At 37.9% G+C, this 17,398-nt stretch overlaps 2 protein-coding genes and 1 long non-coding RNA gene across 4 annotated transcripts; 1 reads left to right on the top strand and 2 right to left on the bottom strand.

Moving 5' to 3' along the window:
• The first annotated feature begins 304 nt into the window (after window positions 1–304).
• On the top strand, window positions 305–5,894 carry LOC135597351 (uncharacterized). Of its 2 annotated transcripts, none has more exons than XM_065090181.1 (6): window positions 305–484; window positions 2,752–2,816; window positions 2,917–3,218; window positions 3,682–3,756; window positions 3,839–3,901; window positions 5,525–5,894. In XM_065090181.1, the coding sequence occupies exons 1-6, from the start codon at window positions 378–380 to the stop codon at window positions 5,567–5,569; spliced, it is 657 nt and encodes a 218-aa protein (XP_064946253.1). In that variant the 5' UTR covers window positions 305–377; the 3' UTR covers window positions 5,570–5,894. The 2 variants fall into 2 exon arrangements, with proteins under 2 accessions (XP_064946253.1, XP_064946252.1); XM_065090180.1 differs by having other exon boundaries at window positions 306–484; window positions 3,631–3,756.
• Window positions 5,895–7,232: 1,338 nt separating this feature from the next.
• On the bottom strand, window positions 7,233–11,547 carry LOC135597349 (uncharacterized). Its single transcript, XM_065090179.1, has 2 exons — window positions 11,040–11,547; window positions 7,233–8,977 (listed from the first exon to the last, which is right to left on the bottom strand). Exons 1-2 carry the CDS (start codon window positions 11,315–11,317, stop codon window positions 7,570–7,572), a joined length of 1,686 nt encoding a protein of 561 aa, XP_064946251.1. The 5' UTR covers window positions 11,318–11,547; the 3' UTR covers window positions 7,233–7,569.
• A 2,395-nt stretch (window positions 11,548–13,942) lies between these two features.
• On the bottom strand, window positions 13,943–15,512 carry LOC135597350 (uncharacterized). Its single transcript, XR_010481229.1, has 2 exons — window positions 15,400–15,512; window positions 13,943–14,437 (listed from the first exon to the last, which is right to left on the bottom strand). It is a non-coding gene; the product is annotated as an uncharacterized LOC135597350 (long non-coding RNA).
• Window positions 15,513–17,398: the final 1,886 nt, after the last annotated feature.

Raw genomic sequence — 17,398 nt, 5'->3', positions numbered from 1 at the left:
AGTTAATTTGGATTTAGTTTAAAATTTAACAATAATTGAAAATTTCAAACCTCAAGATAATTATTTTTCAGCAATTAATTTAACAATTCATGTTTTCACATGATAATAAAAAATTAATGTCAAGATAATTATTTTTCAGCAATTTTAATAATATTTTTTTTTCAAAAATTTAGGTAAAAAATATTTAGGTTAGTAATTAGTATAGTACGTAATGATGCATGGGAAGCGGTTTAGTTAAAGCATTCCGGCGGCACACCTGTCTTCCACTCTTCGCTTCTTTCTATTACCGGGAAGTCCCAAACCATTTGTTCTAATCCCATTCCTGTCGCTTGCTCCCCTTGCCCGGCTCTCCGCCCCCCTTCAAACCCTAGCTCGCGATGTACGCCGATTTGGTCGCTGCCGGAAGGAAGAGGTCCATAAAGGACCGCCTCTACGTCGGCTCGGCGGAGGATCCCCGCCCGACCGCGTCGCCGATCACCAAAAGGTGCTAGTTTTCCATCGCGAACTTGGTTTCCCTCTTAATGCCTCTGTTGTTAACCCCGATGGAAATTTAGATCCAACGATGTTTATCGGTCAGTGGATTTCCGGTTGTGAAAATTAATTCTTTTTTCCTGTTCTTGAGGTGTGAGGGATTGATTTCTTCCCCTCTATGTTTTACTTCAGGGATTCGAGAACATTTGTGCTGTTGTTGAAAGTATGTGGGTCTTAATTTTCTATCGGTATTAGGTTTAATTCGAGAAATTTACGTATTTTGTTCATTTTTACGGGTAATGTGCTGTTCGAAATGGCATGCCTGAGTTTGTTGACTGATGATGTTTGTGCTACATGTTCAAATGGAAGAGATAGGAACTTCCATATTAGTTAAGGGAAATGTTATCAGGCTATTGCAGTCTAAAGGCCAGATCACGAAGCTAAAAAAGGTTTCTGGCAGTGAATGAGTTTTTTTATTTGGGATTTACAAGCTATCAAGCCACTGCTGTTGTGGTCGCCAGCTTATTGCATGTGGAATTATGTTGCAGAATAAGTTAGTTGTTTATCCTCATGGTTTGGAAATTTTGGGGACTCAAAGATGACTTCAGTAAACCACACATGACTGTATCTTTGAGATTTTGCTCTCTATGTACTGTTTCCATTATAATTTCATGGTTAACAGGTCTGCAAAACTTGGCATTGATTTATGTTACCATGAGAAGTTATAATTACGGAAAACGTTAACTAACGCTATCAAGCTTCTTGATCGTATTGAAGTTGGCTCTCCGACTTTTAATTTATGCCCAAAGGACTTCCTTTGTATTTGCCTTTTTGCTTCTTTCTATAGCTTAAGGAACCTTAAGACTGTTGTAGATTTTCTTGCAATGGTGAGCTTTTTGCAAGTTTTGCAGGGAATAAAAACTGGAAGATGAGAGATGCTCACATAAAGCATGCTATTACGTTAGGCATCTTGATTTAGATAATAGTTTAAGATTCAAGCCATGAACATCGAAGTTGATTTTGAACTTTGAGACATTGATTAATTATGTTGGTTTCCTCAAGTTTGGCAAGCGTCCACCCCTATGAATATCATGATTTGCATGATAAAGATCAAGTTGAGTCAATTGTACGTGGTAAGGAGTAGGTTAGGTACAAATTTGACTTTGGATTGTGCCAGAGTGCGAACCTTTTCTATGAAAAGAATTGAGAATTGATGGTATGTTTATTAACTGATATATTCTTGCAACAATAAAGGAATCAGAGCTTTACAATTTAAATCAAGATAAAGTTTCATTTATGTTCCGAGTCACACAATAGTTGATGACAACTCAAGCCTCATACTTTGAACTTGGTTTTGACCTTATTGGATGAATGGTTTGGTTAGATCTAGTTTTGGGTCGACTGATCCAGCTTGAAACTACTTCAAAATGTTTACAGCCAATCAATATAGAATTAGTTTACTTTAAAAGCTTTCAAAGTATTCCCTCATGTTTGAGGGAATTTCCTATGTGTATTTTGTAGTTTGTTCCCATCACTTTCCTCCTAAAAGATGAAATATAATGAATTTTCTTCAAAATATCACGTGGGCTAAAATGTAGGAAGCCTTTTCTAAATCAAGGTTAAAAGTTTCATCCCAGTTAGATTTTTGTTTATTCGTTAGATGTTCATTAGGGTTTCAAGGAACATGTCAAGGTCTACTCTCTTTACATAGTAAATTGCTGAATTTTGTGAAAGAAGATACACATATAAATTTTATTGCTTTTCTAAGTGTCTAAATCTGTTGTGTTTAATTGCAAACTACAGACCTGTATTCTATATAATGGACTAATGGTATTCTTTAGCTGGTTATGTTAGTATGTTTCTTATAATGAGAACATCTGGTATTGATGACTTTATTGTCCTCGTCATTGTTATCTATAGGCTTGAGTTCTAGTATCGTATTAGTTATAGACTTGTAGTTGTTCTTAATATTGTCATGATGCAAGTTTTCCTTCTCCCCCCCCCCCCTCTTTTTTTTTCTGGTTTCCTTACTTTTCTTATATTTATTTTGTTTAAAACTACATATAGATGCCCTTATATGAGGATCTACTCAGTCATTATAATAACTCAACAATAATTGTCTTGAAGTACAAGCAATCAAACTACAGATTGAAAAACTATGACTGATTATAGATATGCAAGACTCTCTGCTGGACCATAAGCCTTCATCATCTTTTCAGTAGCTCGAGGTCTAGGCTCTATTATTGGATGCTCTTACTGATCTATGAGGTTTTTGTGCAGGCAACGCCAGACTGAAGGGATACTGAGATATGATACATTTAAGGATGATCAAACTGCGTCTTCAAGTATAAACGTAGCCGAAGACAGGAGTTTTTGATTGATGTTAAATTCTCTTATCAATTTATTCGATGCTTATCTGCATTAATCTTGGATTTTATGAATAAGACAAAGTTGATGCTGGAGATCTACGATGGAAGCTTCAAAGAAAAGGTCTGCAGCAAGGGACAGAATCAGCATCATGCCTTCGCGAGAAGCTATCTGGAACTGTGCACCAACAGCCAGTCAAAAGTCACAAGTTTTCCGGAACTATGCACCAACAGCCAGCCATTAGTGATCTGCCCAAAACGAAGGCAGTAAAAGAGATGGGTCGACCTGTTCAAAGGGGTGGCCCTTCATCAAAGGAAACTGTACCTGTAACCAAAAAGTTCCCTGGCCCAGTTGCTTCCAACAAAAGCTCACAGACAAAGGTAGACTTCTTCATTTTGCAGCTAAATGTTCTGTTCACAATCTTTGATACCATATAATATTCTTTCTTATTCTGGGAATCCATGTCCTTTCTCTTGTGGAATATCATTTTCATTTTTATGAGAATATATCAGAGTTGAATTCTATGCTTGCATTTGATTGCTGACACTTGCTGAATAACTGGATATGAAATTGATGTCCTTTTCATGTTGATGGTTTCCATGTAGGCTTGCATTTGATTTGTGACATATACTGAATATCTGGACATGAAATTGTTGCCCTTTGGTTATTTATAATTTCCTTTTGGAATTTTTTTCATCTCCATCTGTCTTTCTTATGATGAGTCTGCTTACTGTGGAATGTGACTTATTTTCCAGCTCTCCCCTTACTTATCTTAAACGTTTGCTTTTGCAGACTGCTCCAATACCTACCTGTATCTTTACTTTAATTTTTATGTCTCTGCAGTCTGATATGTCAGTTGACAGTTTGCTGCAATCATTGGGTCTAGAGAAATATTTAATAACATTCAAGGCAGAAGAGGTATGCATACTTGTTTTATAATTGTTTTGCTGTACTGATGTATTGTTGACTTGTAAATACATCTTAACTTCTGGATTTGCAGGTTGATATGACAGCTCTTATACATATGACAGATGAGGATCTAAAGGCTATAGGTCTTCCAATGGTAATCCTTTAGTTGCTAAGTTTTAAAGAACCTTTCCAATTTCTATTTTACACGTTTCAACAATTCCACAATTCTTTCTTAGTTTAGGCTTCTCATTTCATTTTTTTTTCCATGGGAATCAAAATCATTTTTTTCTGTTTTGCAGTAAATAATTATTCTAGTCTGTATAGTCCGAATAGTTTAATTTCTGTTGTTAGAATTTTGCATCAAAGTCACATATATTGCTGTTCACACAATTCTAATGTTTCTTGCTCAGTATATTCTTGATGTGTCCCTTCAAAAACACTAAATATCTTGTACACCATTCCAAAAAGTAAAATATTTTCAAACCCCTTTAAATCTCAAGATCTCCATACCATTATTGTTACCATGTTAGATTATTAGTCCTTACTTAAGCCATATTTCGACCCTAGTTAACCTTTCGAATTGATATCGTCTTCACTTTCTTCTCCCTCCTCCCTTCACCTTGTTCAACTGGCCAGGGCCCATGTCTAGTCCTCGGCCACCACCTCCTTGTTAGATGCCACTACCACCACTTTCCTTTATCTTCCTCTCCACAGATTTGGCTTCTGCCCCCTTGGTGGAACCCATCCTATCAAGTATCTTCCTTCTTTCTCACACCCCCCTCGCTTTCCCACCTTCGTCTTGTTTCTCTTCAAGTCTCTCCTGAATCCTAACCTCCTGAATCCTAACCTCGGGCAGTGAATCCACATTATGTTGGATCTGAGCTTCCTCATCAAGAAACATCTAATTTCTTCTTTGCAGCCGTGATGATAGATTTTAGGCTAGTAGCCATTGGATCAAGGTTCCTTCACCATGGAAATCCACCATCTAACTCCTCCATTATTGTTGCAGGGACAGTAACCTACTGTGCCTTATCTAACTATGCAGACATTGCTTGGTCCCCATAATTCAGCCAATCAAATGTTGTATGCCTCATTTTGACTTGCTCCACAAACAATGCCGTTGTCTTGGGTGCATTGGTGTGATTGCACGTGTCGGTCCAGCGGTCCTTTACCTCAATTTGGTTGACCATCTAACTCATCATCACAATTGTGGTTGTCAACAAGCACAAGTGAATTGGATCTCAAGATGCTTTAGACCATCAATAATCTGGGTTGATGGTGCTTGGTAGCCAGAGCTTCAGACCAACTAGGGCGGCCAGCAAAAGATGAAATTCTAGTGTTCATTTTAATGTTTTTTTTTTTCCTATTTAGTTTATGCAAGAATAAATTGATCATTTATGGTGTACTACAGAGTTACATCCTAGTATAAACCTAGACTGATTAACTGATTTGATTTACCTAGCTTTAATTGGATTTATGGTAGTACATAAACCTAACTATAATTCCATTTACCTGGCCCTCTTATAGTTTTTATGTCTTTTGTTCCTTTTTCTTGTTTTTACATTTGTGCTAATTTAAGTCATTCCATGGTGATTGCTTTTGGACTTTGTAACACCATCAATTCACATGCTTTTACTTCACCATTTTTGCTTATTTTTTCCTGAAAAAAATGCGGTAAATTTTCCACAAAATATTCTGTGACCATCTGTTCTTCCAAATTGTCTGCACATTTGTCTTTAGACTTCATATCTCATGTGGTTGATGCACTTGTCTGCAGGGTCCTAGAAAAAAGATACTGTTGGCTTTAAAATCCAGATCTTAGATTGGTGGTAAGCAATGGACAACGGATTTCATCATCTGCAACGAAATAGATGACTGCTGAAATGGGAAATGTTCTCATCCTTATCAAGCCTGGAATGGAGCTTTTGGAGTTTTTGTGGCTGCCGTAGGTGAACATACCGATACTTTCCACCTGATCTCTGGCAATCTGCTAACTGATTTTTGCTGGAAGAAAAATCCAAATCATTCTTAGATTGTGATGTTGAGTAGGATTTATTTCTTTCTGTTAATTGTCCTTTCTTCAAGTTGTATGTTATGGATTAGCAGAACAAGTTTGCAGTGAGGGGAATGGATATAATCATTGGTTAGCCGGTGGATCATCATCAACTTCAATATGAACCCTAATTGCAAATTTCCTTGCTCCATCATCTCTATGGATGCTTGCTTCAACTTGGGCTCAACATGTACATTGATCGTCAAGAGGTAATGATTTAAATCTCAATCCAATATTACTTTCTAATTATCTATCGAATTGGGTACAGTGATATATACCGAAGGAACGATATATATCGTCGTCCTGTACAACTCAATATCTTTTAGTAGAACAATAGAAGATAAAACTAAATGGTATTGTGCTGGTTTTGATAATGGAGTTGGTGGGATCGATAAATACTGAGATTTGAAACGATTAAGATACAAAAGTGGTCTCAAACATCCAAGGCTTAAATATTTTTTGTGTTGTGTGTAATAATCGGACTTATTTCTGACATGGGCATAAGGTTGCTCCATATTTCTCACTGCCTGCAGGAATCGCATGCATGTAACCTCTATAGTTTGCTCAAGCCTTGCGCCATTGTTTCTTCTCTATTCTACCATGCATATATGCTTATGGTATCCACGATCATGTGGACTATGGTCACACGAAGTGCATCCTAAGAGACCAACGACGAACATCGTGCGGGCAAAACTAAATCATTGTTACCCCTTTGCCCTCTCTTTTTAAATCTCTTACAACTGCTAAAATTTGATCGATCATTTGATTTGGCACATCGACTTAGATCCGTATCGAAAGATGATACGTATCGTATCTTTAAAAAATAAATGACTGATATCGACAATGTGTACCATCCAATTTATTCTGTTCTATGTGTCACGATTGGTAAATATCATTTAATTATATATTCATCTGAAGATGTCAATTAGATAAGCTGATTAGAAATCTTGGTGATTGATATTAAAGTCTTAGATTCAATATTTATCTTTATCAAATTACTTATCCTCATTAAACCCTAAAGACTCAAACACCGAATGAGTAGATTATTTATAATCTTATTTTTTTAAAAAATTAACACTTCTTATTGAAGGATGACATCGAGAGAGTGATGAGAATCGGGTTGGACGATATTAGGCGACAACAGCAATGATAGTGAGTAATGTCGACAGCAAAGATAAAATAAGGGGTTGTGAAAAATAAAATAAAATCGATTATATGAAGATTGTTAATAATAAAATAATATTTTAGTATATTTTAAAAGATTGTAAATAGTTAAAAAAAAGATTGTGAATAGTTAGCTTCTAAAAAAAAAAATAATCGCATATTGAACAATGTGTCTGGTTATGATGGGGCCATCAGCTGACAAACAAGATTTACTAATAACCAATAGTTAAGAAAAAGGGAAAAAGAGAAAAGAAAAGAAAATTGAGTATGAAACAGTCAAAGATATATCTCTTGAGTTTTAGTAACATTTAGAACTGAGGTATACAAGGTATCTAATTGTCACAACAGGAACAACTCAGCTTGGGTGCATCCAAAGGCTTAAATTCATCCACACAAGATGTATAGAACAATTGAATAAATCAGATTTGTGAAGCTATATTTTCCCTATAACACCAAATCCACACTGCTTTTCACCCATCAGATCTGAACATAATATGCACATACAAACCTCAAATATAACTCTGTATCGGCCCGCAACAGTCAAGCTTTTAATCAGATTGAAGGTGGGTGGTGGGTCTCTTGTAAGTTCATCGGCAAACGAGTGTTCAGAACATCCATCTTGGAGACATTTGAACAGCATTTTGACAGGGTCTCCTTGGGTTCTCCGAGCCATTCCGCTTCTTCATGCTTGACGAGACGGTCGAACTGTAATAATCGTGGCTCTTTCGGGGCAATGCCAAGGTCTGTGAGCACGTCTTCCTTGCAGGAATTGAGGTGTGCTGCTTCCGCAAGACTGCTTCCCGTGCTGTTGAAGGCCCCTGAGACGATGTCCATCTGCTGTAGCTCACACAGCTGTGGCTCCTGCCTACCTGTTGAAGCTTGGCTTTCCTGGGGCTCGGAATGTTTCTGCTCTCCATTGTCTCGGCCGAGTACATTGTCTGCTCCATGCTGCTACAACCATGATCCTCATTCTGCAACTCTGATATCTCCAGTGGAGATGAACTGGACTGTACGCTGTAGTGATCCTCTTGCCAAGTACCAACTGGGGGAAGCTTATACGCTGCTTCCCAACTGGCTTGTGGTGCATCAATTGCTGAAAATCCATTTTCTCTTGATATGTTTTCGGTTGCAGGCCCTCGCATATTATTTCCATCAGAGAGCAATGGTTTACGAGGCAGAGACAAAAATATAGATCTTGGGGCCTTTGGAGGGAAATTAATGTCCAGGAGCTGGATCGGGGCATGTTCCTTCTTCTGAGGTGGGTCAGAGATGAGTTTTGGTGACTCAAAAATCTCTGGAGTTGGAATCCCCTGCTCATGGTTGCAGTGTAAATTAACGACTGGCTCTTCATCATGGGAAAATATTGCGTTTGAATTAGAGGAGCAGCTCGGTCCAAGTTGATATTTAGATCTTCGATCTACAGGTGACGATGATGAGTCATCATGATTTAGCTCCTCCGAAGCCTTCAAGAACCGCCGAAGGGTGAAAGAAGCACAAGAATGATCATTCTTCTGTCCCGTTGACATCAATCGAATTATAGATAACTTGGGCTTGCTAACCTCATCCAAGCTCCCTTCCCAGTGCTGATGTAACCAATCAACGATAACTGAAATGGGGATCCCAAACTGCATAGGAGCGTCCTTCTTCCATGTCAAAGACGATGAAGAGGATGCAGAAGATCTTCCGGTGGGAGATGATGCAAGTTTCATAGGATCACATACCATAAAAGCTAAATTTCCTTGAAAATCAAAACCAGCTGATCCGGGGCACCATGTCACACCATCCGTCGACAACTTTATGAGGTTGTCGGTGGCTATTACTACTTTTCCCTCACCAACTGTCAGCTCCTTTCCATCCGTGTGGCCTAAAACATAAACTAAATTACCCAAATCAAGATTAGGGTGGCAGCAGGTCTTCAAGTAATGAGGCTGCTGCACCTGCGAAGCTGAGTCACCATCCAGAATATCAAGCCCCACTATAGAGAGGTCGAGGATGGAACTTGTTATGAAAAATCTGAGACAAAAATTCAAAACATAAGTTGATGGTAGAATCGAGTTAACCAAAGAATGTGAACACACCCTCTCGTTGAACAAAATGGCAAATTACAAATGCTTAATGTACAACATATGTATTTAATGCCGAAAACGATATCAACAGAGAACGACACCAATCAAAACTCAATTTGTTATATAGGTTTATGATGATAAGGCAATTATTGAATCAGCACATTTTTGTAACCCATGTGACACAGTACCTTCATGCCTAAATCCATGGATTGTCACATCATGTACCTACATTTTGTTGGTTGACCTCCATTATTGGAGTACTCCATTGGCCCTACCATTGTAATGTAATTTAGTGTTTAGTTTAACCAAACAAAGTCTGATATAAGAGAGAAAGAACTTTTAATCTAGTCAGAGCTTATCATGAATCATCTCTGCTTGCTACATCTCTTATGACTAGGATGCAGGCGGAAAGTAAAGAGACCTTGGTTACCACTCATCCATGTTCCAACTCAAGCTAGAAAGAGGAACAAGTGAACCAACCTCATGCATACATCTCTTTACTATCTTCTTTGCCCCTGGCCTTTCTGTGCTCTTATTTTCATGTTTTCTTGACTGCAAGTTTTCCTTTTTTCTGTGGTGAATGGAATTTCTGATCCATCTTTTCCTAAATAATTCCCCTTGGGGGATGAGACGACTAATACAAATATGACAACATTACATCCCCAGTCATAAGCAAGAGGTTCACTTAATATGCACTAATCTTGATGATTGGACACCTTGTTCCTCTCTATTTAATGTGCAACAATCTTTCTACTAAAAACAGTTAGTTAATGTGCTCCAAGAATTCAAAGGGGACAGAATGACTTTCATATACTCCTGCTTGAAAATTTGGTGAAAAATCAAACTGAATCAAATAGTACAACACTACAGCTATCGTGTAGGGTCATGGAGGTATATGTTAGTGCAGCTGTCTTGCACTTTGACTTTGCAAGATATAAAGACATAAAGAATATCTTTCCTGAGTTTGCAATAGAAAAGTTGTTTCTGACAAGCATCTTGTATCTGAGAGAGGTTAAACATGAACTCAACTTTGCAAAGACCAATTAAATCTAAGATTTCACTCCAACTATCCTAAAAGAAAAAAAGTGCTTATCGGACTCCAATGCTTTATAGGTTACATGCTAGTTTTGATAGAAGTAAACATCTTGCATTAGGATCAGTTTGTGAGCCTGTCATAATCTGTACTGAAATTCATAAGAGTAGTAACTGCCCATGATTCGAGGGATAATAAAACAAAGCTCCAGCACCAGAGCGCTCCATTACGTAAAAATCAGCCAGTCAAATGGGTTGCAAATTTGCTAATCCCAGGTCAGGCCAATCAAGTCATCTATGGTTCCTGCAGATCGCTACTCACAACGATCGGACAAGGTAAAGCAAGTACATTGAAGAGCAGATTTCAAGTTACTACTTCTGTGGCCAACACATAAGAAGATAGAGGAAGACAAAGATCTCTGCAATTAGATAACGGTGACAAATATACAAGCAAGACCAAAGAAAACAATGGTTTCACACTATAGTTGAATCATCAGTTCGAAGGCATGTTTAAATAATAGATGTAAACTATCATTTCACTTCCTCATAAAAGAAACATCCTTCCCCAATACTTTTCAATGCTGGAATTTTGTATGGTCTCCAATCCTCACTCAAGTCCAGCTGACAGAGGAAAAAAGGACTCCAACTAATTGGCCAGTCAAAAGAAGCTTCTATGACCGTATTCTAAATAGAATTATGGATCTTGGGAGAACAATACATGACCACAACCACAGTGGCATGATTTCATTTCGCCTATTTCCACATCTACCTGCAATTCAATGCCCACAGTCCCAATCCCAAGCCCTAAGTAAAGATGATGCTTTTAGCATACATAATATAGAGAACGTTAAAACCAACTACTTTTCTGTTAGGAAAAAGAATCCAAAAAAATGCATGCGAAAAATAGGGGCATGAAAAGAGAAAGCAAACTCAAAGAGGTGTAAAATGAATTTGCTGAGCAAGGGTTAGTAACCGACCTCTGCGGAACAAGGCGGGCAGGGAGGCGGCCATGGCAGAGGCGGATCTCAGCGGCCTCGGCGACGGGAGCAGAAGGGAGGTTGGCATGAGTTGTGAGGAGGAGGTTGCGGTGGATGAGGAACCCGGTGCCCAAGCCACCACCGCCACTCCCGCCTTCGGCGACCGAGATGGCGGCCAAAGCGGGACCTTTGGAAGAAACAATGCCATCTTTCACCCTCTCCGACCTCCCCGCGCCCGAGCAGAAGCACCACCTTGACCCCTCTCCCAGAACTCCCATCTCAACTCCCCCCTACCCCCTCTCTCTTCTCTACTCTTCTTCGCTCCAATCGAAGCAAGAAAGGAAGAAAGGAAACGCCCAATGCAGCGCCTATGCGGAGCTCAGACGATCCTGTAGCGGATTCCAGCGCGTCGCCGGTGTCGGCGTACCGGGGCTCCGGCAGAGAGATCTAGCGCAGGAGGTGGTCGTACTCTTCTCTCTCTCTCTCTCTCTCTCTCTCTCTCTCTGGTATGGTATGGTATGGTATGGTAAATAAGGCAAGGACTGATGCTCACACCTCCTTTTTCTCTAAATGCACACCTTTCTCGCTGTGGTGAAAGTAGAGAGATAAGAAAGGCGTCTTAGAGAAGTAATGGGGTGGTGATATCAGGATGGATTTAGTGCATGAAAAAAATGAAATCTGGGTCAGAATTTGTCTCAGTATTCATGTCGTGTTGTACTATCACCACACCAACATCTGCTGTGGAATGTGATGTTTGTATTTACTGCATGTGAAGGTTTTGCTTCGAAGTGGAAGGACGGATTAGGGATCGTGGAAACAAAAATATTTAATTAAAATAAAATAGATCGAAAATCTCGTTTCTTCTCGTATCGTCGTCGACTTTACTGACAGAAATATGATTTACTACTAATCACGTATTGACTAAAAAGAAACAGAGTTAAATATTTTATTTTCGTAAGTATAAAAATCTTAATATAATTTTTAAAAATATATTGATCAAAATATTAAGTATAACTAATTACAGAGGATAATTTATAATTAACTCAAATTTTGTTAACTTATTCTTATGAGATTATGATTTTTCAACTCCTAATCCTCCATCAACCCTACAAATTATATAACTTAATATTAATTTATTTTTCATACTTGATATGTGTTTATGATTTAATCTACGTTTTGAGTGACGTAGGGTACTTCGATCAGGATGAGATAATTAAAGTAGAAAAATCATGTTGCGCCGGAGGAACATGTCAAAAGATTGGACGTCAGGCCAGTGGATCGGTTGACATATCGACAGAAGACTTCGGGCCGTGGATTCGGGTATCGGGCCAAGAAGAGCGGAGATTGTGCCAAGGAGATCGGAGTTACTGAGTCAACTGTCCGATTGGGCAATAGGCCACAAGAGAGGACGATGTGCCGAAGAATCGGATGAAGCGTCGAGGGACCAATGACATGCCGAACAACTTGATTAATTGCTTAGGATTAATTGTCTCGATCGAAGTTTTATTTTAAGTATGCATGATTAACTACGATAGCTTGAAGACATAAAGTAAGTCTACCGGACTTAAGTTTGATGGGTGTTCGAGATTCCGTCGAGAGTCCGAAGATTCGTCGGAAGTGTTGCCGGAACCAACCGAGAAGAAATCGAGGACTTACCAAAGTTTTCGGAAGTCCACCGGAGAGATTGTCGGAGGTTTGCGGAGATCACCGAGAAGGTTCGGCTACTTGCCAAAGACTCGCTGAACTCGCTACAAGACCGGGAGCCTACTAGGAGTCCGCCGGAAGAAATCCGAGGGTGTATCGGAAGTTCGTCGGAAGTTTACCGAAAAGCTCGTTGGAAGGAAACTTGACGTTGCCGGTTAAAAACTTGCTTAGGACTATGTCTTAATTTCGTAGTTTGTATGTAATTAGAGTTAGGATTAATGGTTAATCTTATAACCCGGTTTGGGGCTAATTTGGCCCAAGTTCGGACTAGTTTGGGCCAAGTTTGGAGCCCAACCAGTGAGCTGAAATAGTCTAGGCGGTGGCACCGTTAGACTGGGCGGTAGCACTGCCCAGCACCCGAGAGGTCCGACGGTGGCACCGTCGAACTGGGCGGTGGCACCGCCGATACACTATCAGTGTCAGACACTAACAGGCAATGGCACCACCAGCATCGGGAACCCAAGATAATTCAAAATTTGAAACCCAAATTTGAATCCTCTTAGGGTCTATAAATACCCCTCAATTCTCAACAGAGAATACAACCTTTGAGAAGTTAGAGATTGAGATAAAACCATAGCAAAGTCTTATTTTCAATTGCTTGAGTGTTCACCTCCCTCTTTCTCTTTGAAAATATGTAACAGTGTGAACCACTTGTAAAATATTGTAAAAGGGGTATTTGTCCTTCCCCTTCAAAGTGATTTGCTAGTGAAAGTTGAGAGCCTCATCGAAGAAGGCTTCGCAAGTAGATGTAGGTCATTTTGACCGAACCACTTTAAATTGGCGTGTTCCTTGAATGTGTGAGTGTTTACCTTTCTTAAACCGTTATTTACATAGCAACAAGCTTTCGGTTTTTATCTTCTCACTTTACTCAAACTACTTTCACCAAGTCATTTAAGAGTTTTAATCTGCTACACTAATTCACCCCCCCCCCCCCTTAGTGTCACTCCGATCCTAACAATAATAACAATAACAATAAAATTTGCAATGTCCTGAATTTACTTATCGTTAGTGAGCTCACCAAAACCAAAATCAATATTGTCTCATATTTGGTACAATCAGGTATCCGAGTAGAGTTATTTGATACAGATGTGCGAGAGAAGGTATAGTTTAACACCGGTGACAGGATCAAGACAATTGTAAATTTCCATCTGCAGATCAAGCTCAAATACAAAAATAGATAGATGCACTCCGAGTGAATCTGGACTCTCAACATACACTCTTTGTCATTCCACCAATAACATACAAGCACATCAAAGTCCAGAACAAAGAATCACAACGTAGGATGTGTCTCCACAATGTACTAGGAACCATCATCTTCCTATAATGTGTCTCCACAATGTACTAGGAACAAAGAACCATGATGTTCTCTCTCTTTCTCTGCAAATGTTGCATGGCTTTCAATGAAGTAGTCTCAAGAACAATTTGCAAATGATGTTGCTTGGCTGGTGAGGGAGTTGTATTCCCAGAGGATCTGAGCGTTAAGGTGTTGCTTGACACTAATATTGATCAAAGAAGGAAAGAAGAAATGATAGTCTGTGCTGCTGTGAATGCTATAAGTTGTTTGGAGGTGTAGGTTCTGAGGGCGGCTTCACTCCCATGTCCATTGTCTTGTGCAGAAGGAAAGTCCCAGAGAGTATTGTGATGAACCCGCAAATCTCTGTTACTATCTGTGAAGCATTCTGTGAGTCCCAATCCTGGTTCATACCATCAATGTTGAAGTTAGAATCAACACTCGAGACTTGGTATTTGACTCAAAGACATGCTTCTTAGAAGTTTGGGCCAGACAGCAGTAAATGCAGGGAATCACATTAGCTGACAATGATTTAGGAAACATATACATGACGAAAATATACAGAAATCATCCTTAGACAAAGCAAACATCCACATCATGTATATTATTTCATAATCAGCAGTTGTTCATTAAAAAATTTGTCTTCCTTTGGTGTAGAAGGAAGCAAAAACCCTTTCAGTTGAAAAAGACACTTGTAAATTGGGAAAGCCAAAACAATTTCTTTTAAATGTGCAGAAAAAAGATAGATAATGCGTTTAGTAGAGCTTTAGTCTTCGCATTTTAGTGCATCGAAACTCAAAATGATTGATGTTTAACTTTTATTTGCCTGAATGGTAAATAGACCATTCAGAAGTATGCAAGTGAGAGAAAGGAACAATTTTGAAATTGATGAGGCAGCATTAGTGATTAGTTATGGTAGTATGTTGTGATGGTGACTGCAGCACTTAACACAGTGATAAGATTAATATTCTTGCCAAAAAGAGCAGAAGAGCAAACTTTTGGAGGTGTAGGCATGTAGCTAAATTTTTTATATTGCAAGATTGTTTTCTACCACCATATACAAATTTAAGTTTGGCAGATGATCTTAGATGTTCTAAGCTTCATTTTGTTTCTAAAGTAACAAGCAGAAATCAAGGATCCTAGCAATAAGTTTACCAGTGTTTAAAACTATGCTCCATAGAGATCAAATGCAGCAAAAGTTTAACCTCTGTATCAGCAGACAAGCCACAGATATTGAAAAATGAACTGAGAAGGGATCAATGGTCTTTCCACATTATAAAAAACAAATGCTTTTGTCTCAAACTCAGAAGGCACAAGAAAATTAGGAAAACAATGACAAACATAAAACAGAGAGTAAAAGATTACCTTGAACATGATCATGCTAGCAAATATGGTGAGAGAAGTGAACATTACATAGTAAACCGGGGATATGACAGCAGTATTAAAGGTGTCAAGTGCCTGCACAGATGAACCCGAACTTGAAATAAGAAGAACTGTGTCTTGGTGCCAAATTTGAGTATTGAAAGCACCGACCTAGATATTTGTATAATTCTACCAAAATGAAATACCTATCTCTTTATTGATTTGATAGTCTATCATCTCTAGACTAGAGAACTTGGTACGTATACAAAAGCATACAGCATCAAAAGTCAATTTTATATGTAATCAAACTATTTACTATTGACTTCATGTGCCCATCAAAGTACAAATTCTATTTGATCCATACTCAAGCAGAGACAAATTTAGAAATCATAGTGCAGATAAAGTTCAACAAAACTAAACAATCCAGTCCAGAAAATTTTGTTTCAATTAATCAGATCCATCTAATAATAACCATTTATATTCTAAGAAGAGAGAACCACCATTAAGATAATACTTAAGACTACTCCAAAGCACTATATATTTCCCATATAACCCATTTTCAGGGATTCAAGTTACAATTCCAGTTGTTCTTGAAATATATATCATGAATTGGCGATATAACAAGAAATAAAACAAAAAATGGGAGAGAGAGAGAGAGAGAGAACAAGGAATTTAAATGCATATGAACATATGTCTAAATGGATAAAATATCATATCCACCTGCCCCTAAGTTATGCTCCTCAAAAATTTAAAAAGAAAAGACAACAAAGAAATAATTAAAATATCTCCTATTGTAATGCCCAAGTTTTCACACATAGCAACACCCCTAGCATGCTAATAGAAGCACAAATATATACATATGTTACCATCACTTAAAAATATATTTTATGATATCCAGACTTAAGAAACATGAATGTATGACATGTCCATATTATCGATTTGAAAGTTTTAAGTATATTGTTTTCAAACATGTTATGTACCAAGTTCTTCGAAATACTAGTTAAAGTATATAAAAGCAATGACGCCTATGTTAAGTATGTTTTGTAGTGAAAAGACATGATACTTCGGCTTAACAAACCTAAGTATATTAGTGGACTTGAGTATAAGGCTAAGTCATGACAATAAGCATTCACATAGTGATTAGAAGAAACTTTCACATTATGGTAGACCTTAAGTGTCTCTCAAGACTTGAATGAATTTGATCGTGTTTAAAGTAAGAAAGTTTGAGTTTTAAGCATCATATATGTAGAGAATAATAAGTTACTTATACATAGATAAAGTAATAAAAAATTAAATAAAGACGAAAATTAAAGAGAAGTGTTACATTAAAAATACTGAGATCTATAACTGAGATTGAAAGATGAATTTAGATCAAAACATATCATGCTTGTCAAACCAAATTAGGCTCAAATTAGACTATAACACTAAAATTATGTAAAGAAAAGAAAAAAAAAGAAAAAATTAAGATGAGGCTCAATGGGATTGAACCCATGACCTCTTGGCTGCTCTTAAGAAGCCCTAAATAAGCACCTCTTTGTTTCGGCTTATCTTCCTCATCACCTAATAACCGATGGAACTTTTCCCTCCTTCAAATCTCCCAGCTCTTCACCTCTCCTTCGTGAAAGCTAAAACCCTTAGCTCTAAGAAAGTTTGAGATAAGAAAACTTAACTCTTTCATAGATTGTAGACTGATAATTTTGAATGCTTTTGAGTAATCTAGGTTTCGATTTAACCTTTGATTTTCTGATATGTGGTATATGTATTTGTTATGATTTTAAGACCTCCAGTATTATTTTAATATAAGATGGATACATAGAGTTATGGGTCTTCTAATTTAAGATACTCAAAATCTTTTTATATTTTATGAAGGGGTTTTATTCGAGCTGAATTGACTCCCTTAGGAATATATAATTAGAACTTATTCTATTGATATGTCTTAAATGGATCACTTGGGGTTCTGTAAGATTTATAGTTAAGTAATAATAGCTCTATGGACCAAGAT

Source organism: Musa acuminata, chromosome BXJ1-11 (genome assembly GCF_036884655.1).
Source record: "Musa acuminata AAA Group cultivar baxijiao chromosome BXJ1-11, Cavendish_Baxijiao_AAA, whole genome shotgun sequence".
Lineage (NCBI taxonomy): Eukaryota > Viridiplantae > Streptophyta > Magnoliopsida > Zingiberales > Musaceae > Musa > Musa acuminata.
This window is presented reverse-complemented; position numbering and strand designations above follow the sequence as displayed.